Source organism: Neovison vison, chromosome 9 (assembly GCF_020171115.1).
Source record: "Neovison vison isolate M4711 chromosome 9, ASM_NN_V1, whole genome shotgun sequence".
NCBI classification, from domain to species: Eukaryota; Metazoa; Chordata; class Mammalia; order Carnivora; family Mustelidae; genus Neogale; species Neogale vison.
The window spans coordinates 52571683-52591657 of NC_058099.1; the positions used below are offsets into that span (position 1 = coordinate 52571683).

General features: G+C 36.0%; 1 protein-coding gene across 4 annotated transcripts in view; it reads right to left on the minus strand.

Annotated features, from left to right (window-relative positions):
* Window positions 1–19975, minus strand: part of CCDC171 (coiled-coil domain containing 171) — a 292691-nt gene that overhangs the window by 140968 nt on the left and 131748 nt on the right. For all 4 annotated transcript variants that reach the window (XM_044265626.1, XM_044265625.1, XM_044265624.1 and 1 more), the window contains 2 exons: window positions 12078–12582; window positions 10785–10901 (listed from right to left, as the gene is read on the minus strand). In XM_044265626.1, the coding sequence (XP_044121561.1) occupies window positions 10785–10901; window positions 12078–12582 (622 nt within the window). The remainder of the gene's footprint in view (window positions 1–10784; window positions 10902–12077; window positions 12583–19975) is intronic.

Here is a 19975-nt window from a genome sequence, read left to right on the forward strand (position 1 = left end):
TTACTCAGCTATCAAAAAGGATGAAATCTTACCATATGCAGTAACATGGTTGGAACTAGAGCATATTATGCTGAGTGAAATAAGTCAGTCAGAGAAAGAAACTTATCATATGATTTCCCTCATATTGGAATTTAAGAAATAAAACAGAGGATCATTGGGGAAGGGAGAGAAAAATAAAAAAAGATGAAGTCAGTGAAGGAGACAAACCATACGAGACTCTCAATTATAAGAAACAAATTGAGGGTTGCTGAGGAGAGATGGGTAGGGGAATGGGATAATTGGGTGATAGGCATTAAGGAGGGCATGTGATAATGATGAGCACTGGGTGTTACATGCAACTGATGAATAACTGAACTCTGAAAATAATAATACACTATATGTTAATTAACTGAATTCAAATAAGATTAAGATACCAAGAAAAATTAATTTTTAATGGTATGTCAAAAGTTATTTATTTTTTATGTTTTTTTAAAGATTTTTTCAATTTATTTATTTGTCAGAGAGAGGGGGGGAATTAGCAGGGGGAGCCGCAGGCAGAGGGAGAAGCAGGCTCCCCACTGAATAAGGAGCCCAATGCAGACCTGATCCCAAGACACCGGAATCATGACCTCAGCCAAAGGCAGATGCTTAACCAACTTAGCCATCCAGGTGCCCCAAAAGTTATTCTTTCTAAATAAACAAGATAGTGACTCATCATTTTAGGAAATTTTCAGGTATATCAAAGTAACAAAATTTTCACAAAGAGACTTTAAAAGCAAAAAATCAACTATAATTAAAATTAATGAGTAGCAGTTTTTTACCATATCACAGAAACAAATTTGTGTGGGCACTAACCACTCTGAAAGGCGAAACTGAGTGACAATATAATTCTACAGGGCATTCTTCTGAATTTTGAAGAAATGGAAAGAGGCATTCCTGATTGCTAACTCTCAAGGAATTACAGAAAGAACACTAAAATAATTTATGCTCTGATGAGTGAGAAGTGTTTTTGTGACATACTTTACATTATAGAGTATAGAGTAGGATAAATTCCACACTAAATAAATGAAGAAACAAAAAAAAAAAATCCTCTAGTGACATAGTGGTAGAATTATTTGTATAATGATAAGAAATAAGAGATAAAAGTAAGGTCACTGAAATTTCTCATGTCTACACTTGTCTAAACTGTTTAAATGTTTGCTACATTTAACAAATTTCTGTTTATGTAAAATATATTTGTTAATCACTTTCCCTCTATTAAATAGCATGTGTTTTTTGAGAAAGAAGAAGACCCTACTGGACTTTTTCCAATAGCAAAGGCAATATCATACATTTAAGGTTAAAATATTTAAAACAAATTCATAAAGAATTGTTTTGACCAGTAATTTAAACCTTTGAGTGACAGATCTTGGGGCAGGGATAGGGGAGGCTGAAGAATTGTTTCAAGGGTTTCATCACTTTTAACTAAAGCAACCACTGCCATCTTGATCTTTATTTAGCCCTAAAAAAATATACAGCATGAATAATATATGACCATGATGTTGTGGGTAATAAAATTAAAAGTCATTTAAAACATTGTCAAAGTCAACTGCTACTAAAAATACAACTATCATGTGGGAAGAGAGCAGTCTACAGTATGTCTTCTTATCAAAATGGAGTCCTCACACTTAGAAAGATTGAGAAACACTCCTTTAATGAAAATGGGGATTCATGAGTAATGATTACATATGTAATACATAACTATTTAATTTAATCATAATGTTGCTCATGAGTATAACACTAATAACAATGAGTAATATAATACAAAAATTAAAAATGTTAATCATGAGTAATGCTAATGCCTTACATTCAAACTCGACTCCACAGACTTGAGAATATTTTGTCATCCTTGACATCTTCATCTCCCTTACCATCTCCCCACATCCCATCCTGAATACTTCTCCAGTCTATTCAACGTTCTCTGTGATCATGACTGTATCTCATCTGTTTTCTTGCTAGAGTCTCCCTACTCTTCCTCAGTCTTTCCCTTCTTCAACTCATCCTCCACCATAGACAAAGTGTCTTCTAAAACACAAACCAAGGGTCCCCTGGGTGGCACAGTTGGTTGAGGATCTGACTCGATTTTGCTAAGGCCCTACATGATCTGATCCCTGCTTACTTTTGCAGGAAGACTTTTCACTGTTAACCCTTTTATATGCAACTCTTTTCAAGTGACACCAACACATCACAATCTCAAACCAAAAATAATGTTTCTGTCTCCAAACCGCTAATAATTTGGGAAATACGAATATGGACATTATTTTCAAACATGGGAGGCAATCAGTACGGCAAGATGTTTGCTACAAAGCAATGTTCTAACTAAAAAACAAAACAAAACAAACAACAACAAAAAAAAAAAAAACTATGAAAATAGCTCAAAATATTATAAGCAAAAGCAATGACAGGAGGCGCCTGGGTGGCCCAGTTGGTTAGGCTGCTACCTTTGGCTCAGGTCATGATCTCAGGGTCCTGGGATCGAGCCCCGCATCAGGATCCCTGCTCAGTGGAGAGTCTGTTTCTCCCTCTCCCTCTGCCTGCTCCTCTGCCTACTTGTACTCTCTCTCTCTGTGTCAAAAAATAATAATAATGACAGAATTTGTCTTACCATATTTTAAAATATCAAGATGTACATATGAAAAGAGAAGCATGATACTGGTTTTAGAAGAGATAGGGAGGGATACCTGGGTGGCTCAGTTGGTTAAGCAAACTGCCTTCAGCTCAGGTCATGATCTTGGAGTCCCAGGATCAAGCCCCGTGTCAGGCTCCCCTCTCAGCGGGGAGTCTGCTTCTCCCTCCAAACCTCCCCTCACTCATGCTCTCTCTCTCTCATCCTCTTTCTCTCAAATAAATAAATAAGATCTTAAAAAAGAAAAATAGAAGAGAAAGGAAAAATAATGGAATAGACCAGAGAGACAGCAAATACATCCAAGAACATATTAACAGTAGTTTAAGATACGCTAAATGACATGTCTAATGTCATTATGGTGACTGAATTGAAAAGTATTGCAATGAGCTGATCATCTGGACAAAAATAAATCTTAATAATTTCCTCATTACTTAAACCAAAAATAACTCCAGATAAATCCAAGATTTAACATAAAAATTGAAACTACTAGACTATATTGCATGGAACACTGGGTGTGGTGTATAAACAATGAATCTTGGAACACTGAAAAAATAAAATTAAATTTAAAAAAAAGAAAATACTAGACTAAAATAAGAGCAATTCAACCTTGAGGTAAGACTAACCTTTCTAAGTCAATCACCAACAGAAAAAGCACAAAGTAAATACTTAATAATTTAACTATATAAAAATTAAAATACACAAAACTAAAATACAAACTGCAAAATTACTGACATAAAAAATTATTTAGATGATACAGAGCAAAGTGTTAATGCATGTGATACACAAGTTCATATAACTCCATAAGAAACAAACACATATCCCTATATATGAACATAATGAGATAATTGTAAAAGAGTATGAATAAATGTAGAACAAATGAAAAAAACTGCAACCTAACAATAAAAATGCAAATAAGTAATAATATAGTTTCTTTTGCCTTTCAAATTAATAAAGATGAGAAAGACTGTCAAAATTTAATGTGCCCAAAGGCATTATGGGGAATCCATCCCTCTTGGTACTGTTCATTGGAATGTGAGGCAAGACAACTTTCATGAAAGCCCCACTGGTGATTCTTTCCAAATGTAAAATATGCAAACTCATTTCTCAAGCATTTAGCCGAGGAAATAACTGTGCAAACATAAATTGTTTTTGCACAAACATGTTAACTGCATCACAATTCATTACAGTATTGCTTAAAATCATGGATAATTTTAAGAAATGACACCAATATCCACCAATGGAGAATTCAGAGTCAACTACAGTACATATAAACAATGGGGTGGCATGTGGCCAAATACAATCAACAAGGTATACCTCCTTTATTGACATGGAAATGCATTTAATTGTCCATTGAATAGAAAAAAATTACAATGAGGCATGACTGTGTGATTCCTTCATGTGAAACTGTGTGTCTGTGTGCATCCAAGTTTGTACACATGTATGGGTGATCTGGACAACCTGCACACAAAGTAGCTCGTATAGAAAGATACCATGTTAGGCAATAGGGATGGGAAACCTTTAACACTGATTAAGAATCAATAGCTCTTGTTTCTATCTGTATTATTTATAAACAATACTAAAGAAATAGATGCCCAATAACAGGACAACCCAAAAACATACCTCAACTCGGACAAATAATATTTGGGGGAATGATTAGAAGACAGCAAATTTTGCTGAAATAGATGCTCAGTAAGTACTTATTGAATGGGTGAAAAAACTGATGCTATGAAGATAGAAGGAACTTAAGTCACTTCATGCTGGGGTTTTTTTCCCCAGTTTTATCAAGAAAACATTGACATATGTCACTGTATAAGTTTAAGACATACAATATGATGATTTAATTTACATAGAGTATGAAATAATTACCACAATAGGTTTAAGTAACATCCATCATAAATTTTATGTCAATAATTGTATCAATAGTTCTTAAAATAATTTTTATTTCACGTACTATTTTAATAACATTATTCACAAATATATCCTATGAAAGTTGTGACACTAGAATTTCACATAGTCATGGACACTTCCAATGATAAATTATCCATTTGAAAACTGTTCTTAAAAATTATGACAGGCAAATAAATTTTAATTTAAAAAGAAAATATCAGTTCACTGTAAAATTCTTTCAACTTTCCTGTGCACCTGAAATTTTTGATAACAAAATGTTTGAAAAAATATGGGAACATGCAAAGGTAGTAATATAAAAGAAAATCACAAAACAAAAGAAAATCTGATAAATTAAATGTGGGTCCCCCCAAAGAGACACTTGTAACCGAAATACCCAAAATGATACATGCTTGTTTCAATTTCAAATATAAGTGAAGTTAGGTAAATGACAAAGTCCTCTAAGTTACTTTTTCTCAAACTTCATTGTGCCTATAAGTTATCTGAGAACCTTACAAAAATATAGAATCTGACTGAATAGCTCTGGAGTGGAGTCTGAGATCATACATTTCTAACACATTCCCCATGAATACCGATGCTGCTGGTCCACAGATCACACCTAAAGTAGGAATGCTCACTTTATTATTCTTCAGGATTCAATAAAACCTTTATTTCAAAATACATACCAATGACTACTTATTAACAGAAATATCTTTACTTATTGCTTTGAACTTCCTAAGTGTGAAACCTCATTGTTACACTAAACGCAACCCAGATTTCTGAGTTTTACCTAAAAGAGTTGCTATGACCTCCACAAAGTTAACTCTAACAATGAAAAGAAACTTCTGAATAGTAATAGCAGGGGCACGTACACTTGGGTCATCCATCTTCCGGATAATTATGATTCAGTTATAGAGGGAATGTGTAACAAAATGTATGAACATTCTATTCATATCTATCTACTATATTTATTCAGAGATATTTCCAGGCAAATCAGCACATTTGTTTCTATCTTGAGAAATTCAGTCTGGACCAGACATATGAAATGTTAAGCTATCTAAAGAGTTCTTTAGTCCATTTCCATAATGATTGATAGCCCAGCCCTTCGGTGGAAGTAACATTCTCCCCTGTTTGAGGTAAATGATCTCTTGCAGGCTTACCATTTGGACACCTGGAAGAGGTAATTTATCTCAAGTGAGCAAACACTTTAATGAAAGCAAGAAGGTTGCCACCTGTCCAGTATTTACAGAGGCAACATGGAAACTGAGGTCTCTGCCCACTGCTATAAATACATCCTCAAAGTTTAAAAAGGTAGCAGAAGCAACCACCTTTAGCACTTTCTGAGCAGTAAATTCAAGCTACCATTATTGAACTTCACACTTCATAAAAGAAATAAAGTAATATCCCGGCTCGCATGAGCTTTCAGAACACACACACACACACACAAAAAAAAAAAAAAAACAGATAAAACAACAAACATTTATTGGACAATCACATATATAAGAGACTTGACTAAGAACATTACATGCACACCTAACAAACCTTAAACTAGGTACTTTTCTTAGCCAAATTCTACAGGCGAAGATATTGAGGCTGAAAGGGATTAAGTACCTTTCCCTGTATCATACACAAAGTAAGCAATGGGACCTAGTTTCAAATCTAGAACCCAAGTTCTTAATTCATTCTATGCTATGTATTCAACATGTTTAATTTTCTCTCTTAGGTAATTTTAAAGTTTTCTCTCCTATATAATGAATGGTATGGGTACGATTCAGAATGTGCTCTAAAAAGGGAAGTACCTAAAAAGAGTATTTTTAAAAAGAATAATTTACTGACTTTTTTTTTAACCTTAGAACAAAGATAAAACAAGAAGCAATGCAGGTACTATTTAATATATTAAAAACTATTACTGGATATTGACATACATGTACCAGTTTTCCCAGGACTAAGAAAACAAAAAAATGTGACACTGAGGTCATCAATATGTCGTCCTGACATGTAAAATGGCTTAAATTTTCAGCAAGTTCTTCAAAAAGAAAATGGAAGTAGGAAAGAACAGAAAAGAAAAAATACAGCTCTAAAAAATAACTTCTTTCATTTCAGGATTTTCAGATTATTTCCTTAATAAACATTCCCAAGATTTTGGCATGTTGATATTCCATTTGGTTGAAAAAATGAAGACACTACTCATAATATTAGGTGATTCAAGAGACAATGAATCAATTACAAATCAAAGCTGAACTGATATTCTAGACACCTGTCCTATGATGAAAAGATCCTCTTATGAACTGGGTAAACAAATTATGAAATGCCCAATTGAATATTACCCATACACTAAAATATTACCCAAAAACTAAAAATCATTCCCTAGAAGAAGAAGAAAATCCCTTTAAACTATGACTGTTTTTGAAGCTAACACTATGACAGCACACCATAAGTGAAACACAGCATCATTTCTGTGATTTCTTACCAAAAATGCATAAACTGAATCTAATCATGAGGAAACATCAAACAAATCAAAATGGAAGGGTATCCTACAAAAATCAGCCTGTAATCTTCAAGATCATGGTGGTCAAGGAAAGACTGGAGAACTTTTCAGTGTTGGGAGAGATTAAAGAAAGATGACTTAATGCAACACATAATTCTAAACGAGGTCCTTTGGCCCTTAAAGACATGGGTGGTTGGGACAACTAAGGAAAGTCGAAGGGGGTGCGAATGGTTTCTTAACGATCACAGCCCTCTGGTTATGTAGAAGAATGTCCTGCTTGAAGTACACACTGAAATATGAGAAAGTAAAGGGCATCACATCCGCTTCTTGCTCTCAATTATTTAGCAAAAGGAAAGGCCTCTGTTATGTACTTGGAACTTTCTGTTTTTCTGTTTTTTCTGTTTGCCTCCGACTCTTGATCTCAGTTAAGGTCTTGATCTCAGGGTGGTGAGTTCAAGCCCCGCAATAATAATAATTTTTTAATGCAAATATAAAACACTATGTGGCCTATAGTAACATTTTTATCATTTGCTAGTCTGTTAGTAGATGGATGAGTGGGCGGCAGGAAGGAAGAGGGAAGGATAAGGAGAAGAAATCATAGAGAGACAGAGAGAGATAAAACAGATGAGAAGAACACACAGAAATAGAAAATAATCAGTAGTCTAAAAATGTGTACAGGCAGAAGTGTGTATGTCTATTCATTAATGTAATACACTACTTTCATGATGAGATAAGTGGTAAGGAAAATATTTTTAGTGCCCACTATACGCCAGGCACTATACAAAATGTTCAACAAGTATTAACTCATTACACCCTCATAAAAATCAGGAAGACAGTATTATCTCCATTTTTAGGTAAAGAGTCTGAGGCCTAGTAAAGTTAAACCAACTTGCCTAATTTCACACAACTAGTAACTAGCAGAGCTGGATACAAAATAAAATCTGCCTTGTTCAAAGCTAATGCTCTTTCTACTACACGATAATGCTTACCATATATTTAAGATATTCATATATTTATAAACTCAATGTGACTATGTAAGCTGTTATAGCTTTACATCTATTGTCTTCATTATTATCTGTTAATAACCTCTCATGTACTTTACGTGTCTGAGGATGTTTGCCCACCCTTTCTGCTAAAATATCTGAAATTTCTACTACTGGAACACATATAAAAATGAAAACACATTACCTGGAAAAGGTAATATAGTAACCCATCATCACATTTTGAATGAATTATTCTGTAAGATCAGCTTGTTAAGTCATCTCTGCAAAAGGTACACACTGATCATTTTTGTACTGATCCAACAATAACTCAATTATTTACCTGTCCAACTATATTCTTCCATATACTCTTCCAGACTTTAATACATTAATTATCCTCCCCCTCTTAGCAACTATTACTTTCTCTTCCCTAAGTACTTAGTGTTCTTTAGCCAACAACATTTAAAGCCTTTCCCTAAAATAAGTTTCCCTGAACTTGCCCTTTTCTCAAGCCATTAGAGGCAAAACCAGATTCTAACATCAGAGGCAGCTGTTCCTGGCAGTAGGCAAGCATTCAAAGACACACCACCCTCCATCTACCTTCCACTTGATAAGTCTGACCTACACATATTTTTTTTAAGATTTTATTTATTTATTTGACAGATAGAGATCACAAGTAGGCAGAGAAGCAGGCAGAGGAGGAAGCAGGTTCCCTGCTGAGCAGAGAGCCCGATGCGGGACTCGATCCCAGGACCCTGGGATCGTGACCTGAGCTGAAGGCAGAGGCTTAACCCACTGAGCCACCCAGGCACCCTGACCTACACAAATTTTTATCAGGGTTTCAAACAACCATAGTGTCAATATTTGAACTTTAAAATATTGTAATAGTCCACTTTTGGAAAATGTGCTCAGGGAGATCACTGAAATTATAGAGGTTTTATAAAACCTCTATAATCTGGGGCACCTGGTGGCTCAATCAGTTGAGCATCTGCCTTCGGCTCAGGTCATGGTCCCAGGGTCCTGGGATTGGGGTCCACATAGGGCTCCCTGCTGGGTGGGGAGTCTGCTTCTCTGTCTCCCTCTGCCTTTCTATCCTCCACCCCCATTTGTGCTTGCTCAAGCTCTCTCCCCTCTCTCTCAAACAAATAATTTTTATAAGTTTATAATCTGATCCCATGCCAAGGATCTACCTGTTTCCTCACTATTCTCCAATATAGTTATAATAGAAAATATATTTTAGTCCTCACCACATATAAGCCAGCAGTGTGAGCAATGGATCTCCCTTCCATCTCCTGAAGGTCCTCTTCCCATTCTGTGCTTATTCCCACTGCTGCAGTCCTGCTTAAGTTCTGCCCTCCATCTGCATGCGGTCCCTCTTCCGTAACTTACTATCATTCTAGGCCTAGCTGAGGCCTTCAGATAAGGCTCCCAGAAGCCTTCCCAATACTAGTAAGTCCACTCTGAGCTGCATCTTTTATGCATCTTTTTATCTTACATTCAAAGCCAGTGTTTCCTCATGCAATCCTTGATTACATTCTGCCTAAAGTTGTTCTAAGTTATCAATCTTGTTCTATAATCATTGTGCATATTTTCTAGAGGTCCAGATCCAAGTCATATTTTTCTTTTATCTCCCAAGTATATACAGCACAGTGATAAGGAAAAATAAAGTTATGATATAAACAGAATTATAGCTTAAGAAAACAATCTATTTTAACTGTCCACATACCTACAAAGAATATGATGAACACAAATAATCTATATTTTAAACTAAGTCCAAAAACTTTCATTAAGTTCTTTCAAGACTGTTAATTTTGCTCTGAAGCCGTAGTGCCAAAATGATTAAAATACATTTATTTAGACTTTTATTTCAGACTTCAAATCCAGTACATTGAGGTTTTGCCAAAATACTAGAGATGCATATTGCTTACCAACACCAATGGCCACAACTTAAAAATAATCTTTGAATCTTGTTTCCTACTCTTAAGAACCTAGATTTAGATATATGAAATCATAATAAATTATCTGCATGTATATAGCAGACTTGTCTAAAGAATTAAACTACATCCTAAATTATCATTTCATTAATGCTTACGACATTCCATTAAGCAGGCAAGTGTTACCAAATTCATTATTTTTACTGTTAATGTGTCTTAAGTGACCATAATTAGTCCAATGACATAAATTAACCAGTAGGTAACTGTATGCTATTCTTCAGAGATTAGTTTTCCTTGAATCTTTTATACAAACATATCCTGCAATCTGAGACCATGATAAAAAAATTTTAGACCTTTAAAAATCACTGATTCCATGCCTGGTGGAAAGAAATGACCATTCAAATTCACTCTATTTAAAATCAATTCAAAAAAAATCACCAAATGAGAAAAGTTTTCTACTGGTTCTGTTATTACTCAATCTTCTAAAATGTATAGCTAGAAATAGAAATAAAGAAAGACTAAAACATTTGCCAGAACATTACCGGTATGACTTAATAAAAGAGCTAGTGAGATTTCCATGGGAAAATCAGATCACAAAGGGAAAAAATAAGGTGGATACATTCACAAGAAATGTCACTTAATTTCCCCATAAATAAAGACAAAATTACCCACCAAAATTTACAGTAAGTCTCTACATCATTAGAGATTTAATAATTTCTTTGTACTTGAAAAAATGAAAGATGAAAACAAATACATTTTCTTCCTAGATGGTTTATTAGGATTTGTACCATAAAGCATCTCTAGACATTTGCTTTTAAGCATATTTCACAAGGACCTAGAAGAGGAAGTTTTACCTGTTTTACTAATGACTTCCTGTAACTCAGCCATAGAGGTGACTATTGCCGCTAGAAGGTCTGAACTGGTAAGCCAGCTGAGTGCTTGCAAACAATGTAACTGCTCCTTCTGATGCTCTGCAAAAAAAAGAAAGAAATCTATCTTGCAATGCTACAAACATTTAAAATCCATGTTTAAACCCACATTTGGTTATTTAAGAAATAGATCAAAACTTATAGACAGAACTTTGCCTAGTGTGGAAAGTCTACAAATAATGCTAGATTTCAGTGAGAATTTATTTATCTATTATATAAATTAAGTGAAGTCGAGAGAGAGAGAGAGAGAGAGAAGATGGGGCACCTGGGTGGCTCAGTCAGCTAAGCATCTGACCCTTGATTTCAGTTCAGGTTATGATCTCAGTCAGGGTTGTGAAATTGAGCTCCATGTAGGGCTCCACACTGGGCATGGGCCTGTTTAAGACCCTCCTTCCTTCTCTCCTGCCATCCCTCTTTAGTCCACCCCATCCCTGCTCATACACTCTCACTCCTTCTCTCTTTCTCAAAAATAGAGAGAGGAAAAGTTTTCTTTAGTTCTGCTTAAATTACTTAATGGCTTGATTTTTAAAAGTTAAAAATTGAAATCATTGTTTCCTCAGAATAATCAAGCACTTAAAAAAAAGTTAACTGGAAAATTTACATTCATCTCATTTTCGTTCAATTCCTCAATAAATGTTTAACTCTGAGCATTTTATACTGATTCATAGAAAGTGAAAATAAATTTTACTGGTAATTAATTTTACATAGGGCAGAGCCTCTGGATTGACTTAATTGAAAAATCACTATATAGACTCTCCACTTTACTGTGAAAAGTGCATTCAAATATAATAAAGCTAAAAATATATATATAATGAAGTTGAAATGATATTTGCCACTTCCTTTATGCATAAATATATATTTACCCATAGCACATACATACCTACATACACATGGCACTATGTTACATAATTTGATATATTAAATGATTTTTTTAAGTTTTTACATAATGGCTAAACATAGTCACATTGTACGTGACTTAAATTCAACTTAGTTTTGTTTTTTTTTTAATATTTTACTTATTTGACAGAGATCACAAGTAGGCAGAGAGGCAGGCAGAGAAAGAGGAGGAAGCAGGCTCCCTGCGGAGCAGGGAGCCCGATGCAGGGCTCAATCCCAGGACCCTGAGATCATGACCTGAGCCGAAGGCAGAGGCTTTAACCCACTGAGCCACCCAGGTGCCCCTCAACTTAGATTTTTAAAAAGCATAAATGATCTTACTCGGAAATTTCTGCTTGTCTTTGGGCTCTCCTGTACACACTAACATGCCTATGCCTTCTTTGAAACTTTCCATCCAAGTAAAAAGAGAGGCACACGATTGGCCCAAAATCTTGAGCCTATTTGCTGCCAAAATTGCAATAACACCTTTCCGGAATACACGTATCAATCCTTTGAATGGCTTTTTCTTCGTCTTGGCTTCCTCTTGCTTCTTTTCATCTACACTTGACAAAGCCTGGGCTAGAGTTCTAACTTCCAGTTTGAACAACTCAAAGGTGTTGACCTGCTCCTGGAGAAAATCTCTCTGTGTAGATAAGGCACATGACCGGCTGTAGAGAGGATGTAAGGCACCAGCCATCAACGCACAGGCTGCCAGCAATGATCTTTGTTCCCTCTGAGTCTGCGATAACATGTTTTTGAAGCGTGAATTTTCAAGAACCAACTGCTCATGGGACCTCTCAATACGATTCAATTTTTCCATATTTTTTTCAGCAATTTCTTGAAATTTCTGTAAGAAGTCAAACAAAATATTGGAAACAGGTAAGCATTTGATTACTTCTCCAGAAAGGAAACACACTTTTGTGGACAACTTCTTCAAGAGATCTATGTTCAAAATAGCCAAAAATATGTATGACAGAGCAACAGTGGGCCAAATAGGTTAGATCTAAGTGTGCACACTGATTTTTAAGTCCTTGTGCATAGAGGACTTAAAATCTCACATAAAATCGAACATGTAAATTTGAAAATACTTCATGAATTTCCTCTACACTTATGCATAAATGCACATATTTAGAAAAGGAAATTTCTCCTCTTCCATTCCTCACTAATTTTTATTTCCTGCTTTTAAAATGAAATTACACCACCAACATTAGTTTTCCTGTATGTGAAGACTTCACATTTTGTCAGAATAAGCAAAGAGTTAAATCAATAATACAACAAATAGCCTGCATGACTCAGTGGGTTAAGCCTCTGTCTTCGGCTCTGGTCATGATCTCAGGGTCCTGGGATCGAGCCTTGTGTAGGGCTTCCCGCTGAGTGGGATGTGTGCTTCTTTCCTTCTCTTCTTTGCCCTTCTCCCCCACCCAATGCCACATGCTCACGCTCTCCCTCTCAAATTAATAAAGTCCCTTTAAAAAAAATACAACAAATGGCACTTGACTGCCATTTACTGGAATGAGGACGGACCGAATCGCAGGACAAACTCTCTCATTTCAGCTCTTTCTTACCTTCCCAAGACAGAACAAAAAACAAAATACAGCTCCAGTGGGAGGAAGAAATACTAACTCTAAGCTGGACCCCAGCAGTTCTCTGATCCTTTTTCCCTCATCAAGGAACTTACAATCCAAAACAATTTTGAAACACAAAGAAATTTTAACTGCAGACAGCAAATTTTAATCGTTAGAAAATAAACTAGTTCTCTGTGAAATCTTACGCCTAATCATTAAGGAACTCCTGAGGTAGAGTAAATTTCTGAAGATAACAGATCCCAATTTCCTTTACTGATTCATTTATCATTCAATAAACATTTATTGATTACTCACTAAATTCCAAGTGCTAGAAAAACAGACAAGCAAATCAATTATTGTGGCATAATGCTATGATAAAACTATGCCGAATTGCCAGAGGTACACAAAGGGAGTTGGCATAAAATGATATTGACAGGTTTTTGGAGGGATATGACAAAGGCAGTGAGATGTTAAAAAAAAAAAAAGCTACTGATAAGGAAGCTAATCATAGCTATCCTACAAGAATTTAACAATCAGAGTTGAAGAAAATAATACAAACTCTTGCTTACTCCTCAAGATTTGATATCAAAGCCTACCATGGAAAATGTTGATTGGTGGTAGCCAAAAGAATTCAAACTTGTAGAAATATACTGCTGAGAAAAGTAACTCTTGGGCCATATTCAACCCCAAAGCAAGGAGATGAGATTCCCAAAAGGCACACAGTGAGTAGAAGGCCCTTGGACATATAGTCCTGAGTATGAAGGAGTAAAGGAAGTCCACAAGGAGCCACTCTCTGAAGGATTCAACTTCTTGGACGCTTTCCCTTGAGCAGGGGAAAAACTGTATTTTAGTTTTAAATGTTTTTATATTATAATTCCCTTTACTTAATCCAACTCTTCTCTGAAGTCTGACCCAGCCATATCTACAGGGCTAGTGTGAAAAATAAAAGAACCAGGAAATAAAGGAACTGTGGCTTGCCCCCACCACATCTCCACCGATGGCCAAGCTGAGGTTGCAGGATTTCATCACTGGGACTGTGTTCCAGAGCTCCACACAATGACACATGTAAAGGAAGTGGTGTCCCACTGGGAGCAGCCGAAAGAAGTGAGAAACTCTTGAGAACTAGCCGAGTGGACCGCTTAGAAGCAGATGTGAGACACCCTTGAAAGGGTGGCAACCTTTAAGAAAAGGGAAAACTGACATGAACTATGGCTAAAGAAGGCAGGAAGACCAGTGAGCAGAAGAGGAAGAGCCAGAAAACAGGATAATGTATTCTAAGGAAGTGCAAACAATTCAGAACGCTGAAGAAAAGAGGAGTATGATGGAAAATTGACAAGTAGGCAGATAATAGATGATTAAGCTACGGAAGCCATAAGATCCTGGAAGTCACTCACTCTGCTTTAGTTAATGGGTGGGAGAATCAGAAATCCTAATAAAGACTACCAAGGGCAGCCAGGGAGATGTAGGGAGTGGGGATGGAAGGAGAGGAGGAAATAGAAACTACAGCAGTTAGTTCTGTATTTTTCTCCACAATCAATTCCATTAGTTCAATTAAAGGGGCAAACAGGAAAATTCTAGGAAACCCAAGATAAAAGAGGCAGACTCGCCAAAGCTAGATAGTAGACATAAAAATTAACCTAGCTGGATTCCAGGCAGCTGCCAACTTACACATTCACAGTTCTCAAAGTCTTGGGAAGACATGTATTTTCAACAAAAAATACTTCTTTTGAACAAAAAAAAAAAAATGAAGAGATATATTTGCTAATGACGTTTTAAATATTACAAAATAATATGTGAAGTCATTGGTCAAAACCAAATGGGTTGTTGAAAGAGAGCTGAAAGTATGTTAACCCTACTGGAATTGAAATTTTTTAAATAAATAAAATAAAAATTTTTTAAAAAATGAAAGAGAGCGGAAAGTAAACAAGCCCCTTCTGGAAAAGATTAAGCTAATTTTAGCACATGAGAGACCTCCAACTCTTCTACCGTACACAGCGGGCCCACTTCAGGGCCTCGGGTTGAAGCTGAGAGCGTTGTAGCACAGCAGCCAGGAGCTGGCAGTCCTGGGAGGAGGATGACAGAGTAATCAAAACGTGGCGAGACATGGATAAAGATATGAAATAAACTTCCCAAAACACCCCATTTCTCTCGAAGAAGAGCAAACTAGGAATAAGCTGGAATGTTTTAAAAACAGAATTGGGATTCTGGACTAACATGGCCAGTTGTCATTTTCAGCTGTCTGGGAGAAGCAGGTCACAATGCAAAAGAAGCAATATTTGAAGATCCTTGTGTCATTCTGTGGCCCCCAAGTTTTGATCATTTGTAATGATTATACATTTAAAAGTGCTGATTACTAGTAATTACTACTACTATGGATGATTTCATGAGACGCCTATGATTTCTATTGTAAGAAAGGGATGCTATTCACAGATTGCTAAAACAGTAAAAATAGGACTAAGCATACATATGAAGTCTGTTTATAAATAAAAATAAACAGTTCTACCTCTGAAACTAATAAAAAATGAAATAAACATAAGGGTGTATACATCCTTTCAAAACATAATTTTAAAACTAAAAATAAATAATCTCTAAATACTATTTAATTGTCTAATAATGCTGTTGTCCTCCATCATTCTTGGTTTAAGTAATTATAACCAAGATACCAGTTATCAACGGTTATTGTTATTTTTTTCAAAATCAACTACCAAGGAGCGCCTGGGTGGCTCACTCAGGTAAGCGTCTGACTCTTGGTTTCAGCTCAGGTCATGATCTCAGGGTCTTCAAATCAAGCCCCATGGGCTCTGTGCTCAGCAGGGGGTCTGGTTGAGTTTCTTTCTCTCTCTACTTCTGCCCCTGCCCCTTGTACTCTCACTGAAATAAATAAGTAAATCTCTCTGAAATACTCTCACTGAAATAAATCTTCAAAAAAAAAAAAAATTAACCAGACCAATATTCAACTAGAATGTCTAGATAACTAGAATTAATTAGCAGGGTGAATTAAAGATTAAAAAACAATGAAGTTAAATATTTAAATTTCTAAAGCTCTTATTGATGCATATTAAGTTAACAACACAACAACCTCAATAACATTAATATTTAATGAGAGTTTTGTTCATTTCTTAACAATTATGTTTCTGCATCTCGACTGTCTCCACTGAGATCCAGAATCACAGATCTCACTGCCCGTGGGCATCTCCATTTAACGACCCCATAGCCCTCTCAGGCTAAAGTATCCTGTCCAGTACTGCTGATTTGCGTCCTAAACATATCCATAATAGTCCTCTTCATGTTAGTCCTACTAATATCCACCCAGCCATTCCAAATAAAAAACTTTTTAGTCAGATATCTGTACTATATATTCATTTTTTAAAATTTTTCAAGATAAGAGTGTTGTTTTAGAAGAGTTTGCAAATGTTATTTCTGAAATTAAACACACTAAGGAGCAGGTTAGTCCCTCCTTTCCCCCCATCCTCTACATTTCCAAATCAAAGCCATCCCTGCAAGTCCAGTTGGGTCTACCTGAAAAATCCTGAACCAGATCCTTCTCCACAGCGACCCACGCTAGTCCCAGCTCTTCACCCACAGCCACTCATGGCCACTTCAATGCTACTGTCACAGCAGATCAGTCCAATCCTATTGTTTAACTCTTCGTCTTTAGTACTCTCCTCAAGTCACAATACCCCCACATGCGGTCTGCTGCAAAGGTTTCCACCTTCTCCCAGGATCCTCAACCTGATGAAAAAGGAGAGGACAGTCTGCTCCTTCACTATTCAGACATGAGACTCGCCACTTCTCACAATTGCACCATGTTCTCTAGCACCCCTGGGTCTTCCAACTCCCCTAACACTATTCAAATCCTAACAGTCTTCAGAGCCCATTTTAGGGTCTAGCTATTCCATGATGCCTTTCACTATAATCCTCACTCACACTGACCTGACCTTCTCTGAACTCAATTGTATCACTCAGGTGTTTAATTCCTATACTGCTACTTACTTATTTCATGTGTGTATATCTACTCTCCTCCAATACAATAGAGGGCTAGGTCCTAGAAGCCAGGAAGCATTTACTGTAGTGCCTGTCGCCGGGCTCTGTACCCTATAGGTATTTAGTAAATATTGAAAAAATTTAAAAATCCTTTATAAGATGTTCTTTGGTGCTTAGAACAGTTTTTTTGCTCATAATAGGCACTGAATATATACCCAATGAATAAAAAGCTTTACAAATGTAAGGAGAAGAAATATATAATTGAAAAAAGATATAATTTCCAAATATAATTTGAAACTTATCAACATGTCAGAATTCTGTTTTAAGATTAATTCTGATATTCCACAGGGACCTTAAGAAGTACTGCATTATTTACTATCAATTATTCTTGAAGAACAAAGCTTGTTTGATGGTAATACTGGAAACAGCAATAAGAGCAATTTTCCCCTTAAAAAAAAGGGATTGAAGGCCAATATTTTTAAAGCAAATATAAGGAACACCACCTTCAAAGGGGACAAAAGCATTCCTAACACTGAAATAACCTGCTCCTTAGTGTGTTTAATTTCAGAAATAACATTTGCAAACTCCTCCAAAACAACACTCTTATCTTGAAGAATTTTTTTAAAATGAATATATAGTACAGATATCTTTTATACAGATTTCTTTGGCATATCAAAAATACTATATAATTTCACTAGCTTTCCTTTACTGTCTGATAAATTCAAAGTGCCCCCAAATTGGGGGGGGGGATACCTTCTTTGCCTAATGAATCACGCACTTACATCCTGAAATACAGGGGCTCCAAGGGACACCTTACAGTGCTCCATGAACTCTGAGATTTGGGGCCAGGAATTCGACACTTCCCTAGGGAGTAAAATTCTTTTTTATCACTTTTGCTTCCTGAGTTCTTATTCTTTATGTTGGCAAAAGACAAAATGTAAACCGGACATTCAATGATACATAGACATCAAAGGACTTCATTTAAAAATGTCTTATTTTTACAAGCTTCATACCTTGTCTTTTTATGCAACAGTAAAATTTTAAAACATAATAAATTCACCTGCCTATCTTATGATGCCAATGCTTTTCTGTTAAAAATAAAGCACATTTTGTGAAGAGAATGGAAGCCTCAAACCTTGCTGGTGGAGATGTTAGAATGAGGCAGCAGCTTTTGAAAACGGTTTGGCAGCTCCTTAAAAAGTTAAATGTGGAGTTACCATATGACCTAGAAATTCTACTACCTGACCTTCATATAAGTATAGTCAAATGCTATAATGATTATTTACTTAAAAATACGATTTTGATTTTCAAGTCTAACACGACGAAAATACCATGTGCCAAAATGGTCTGTGCCTCCGTCTACTTTTGTTTCTAAAGCAGGAAAAATTATAAACTGCCCATTGGATAAGCCAAACCTTTAAAAGGACAGAGTTCGAATACTGTTTTTCTGAAAAGAATACTGTTTTTCTGAAAATAAATAAATTGGGAGAAAAAAAAAAAAAAAAGGACAGAGTTCTCCTTATCATTACACAGAGGGTAAAGGCAAGTTGCTTGACTTGCTGATTGTTAAAAGATACTACGTAGGATTGTTGATAAGTCAGCACTACGTCTCAATTCTGACCCGCCTCCGGTCCCCCTTCCTTGTGGGTTTTCAGATCCTGGTGAGAGCACCCCAGTTCGCTCCAGTCTCCCTTCATAAAAACTTCAAACATTGACACCTACTCTTCTAAGCTCATAGCACTTTCTTGGGAATTAATTACACAGAGTTGTCGTGATAAATCTTATATTATTTCTTGTGTGTTTATGTGATGCCCCCCCAACTAAAGTTGACAGTTTTTGAGGAAAGAACTAAGCATTATAGCGTTTTGTTAATACCACAGCACAGAGGGGCGCCTGGGTGGCTCAGTGGGTTCAGCGGCTGCCTTGGACTCGGGTCATGATCCCAGGGTCCTGGGATTGAGCCCACATCAGGTTCCCTGCTCAGCAGAGAGTCTGATTCTCCCTCTCCCTTTGCCTGCCTCTCTGCCTCATTGTGCTCTCTCTATATATAGCTCTGTCAAATAAATAAATAAAAATCTTATAAATACCACAGCATGGAATACAGTGCCTTATATGCCTGGTATATAACATGAAGAGTATATTTTTATTAATATTAACTACATTATGTAGAAGTTGTCTTGATATTCTTACCTATAGTAGCAATTTTGCAATGGAATATACTAAAAATTTCGTCTCTGGCTAAAAAAGAAGTCTGAGAGAAATAAGAAATAAGGAAACTAGCATTTGTGAGTGGCTGACAGTGGGTCACTGGTTTTTCATACATATCATGGTTAACCATTAACTAATCAAGAATCACCTGGAAATGCAAGTTCAAGAAATATGGAACTGAGCTGTCACTAGACCCATTTTCAGGTATTATTTGGTATACAAAAACAGCGTCTATTTCTAAAAGAAACAGTGTTGTAATGTAATCACAATTGACCGTAAGATCATTAGTGTATTAAAAAAGCACGTAACATTCACTTTGCAATTTCTAAATGCCAGGCAAGGGGTGGGACGTTTTACATCTGTTACCTCTCTTCTAATCCCAACTCTAGAACTTTCTCACTACACAAATATGAGGTCTCTGAACCTTGGTTTCCTCATTTGTAAAAAAAAGAAATGACGCTTAAATGACCTATCTCATATAGC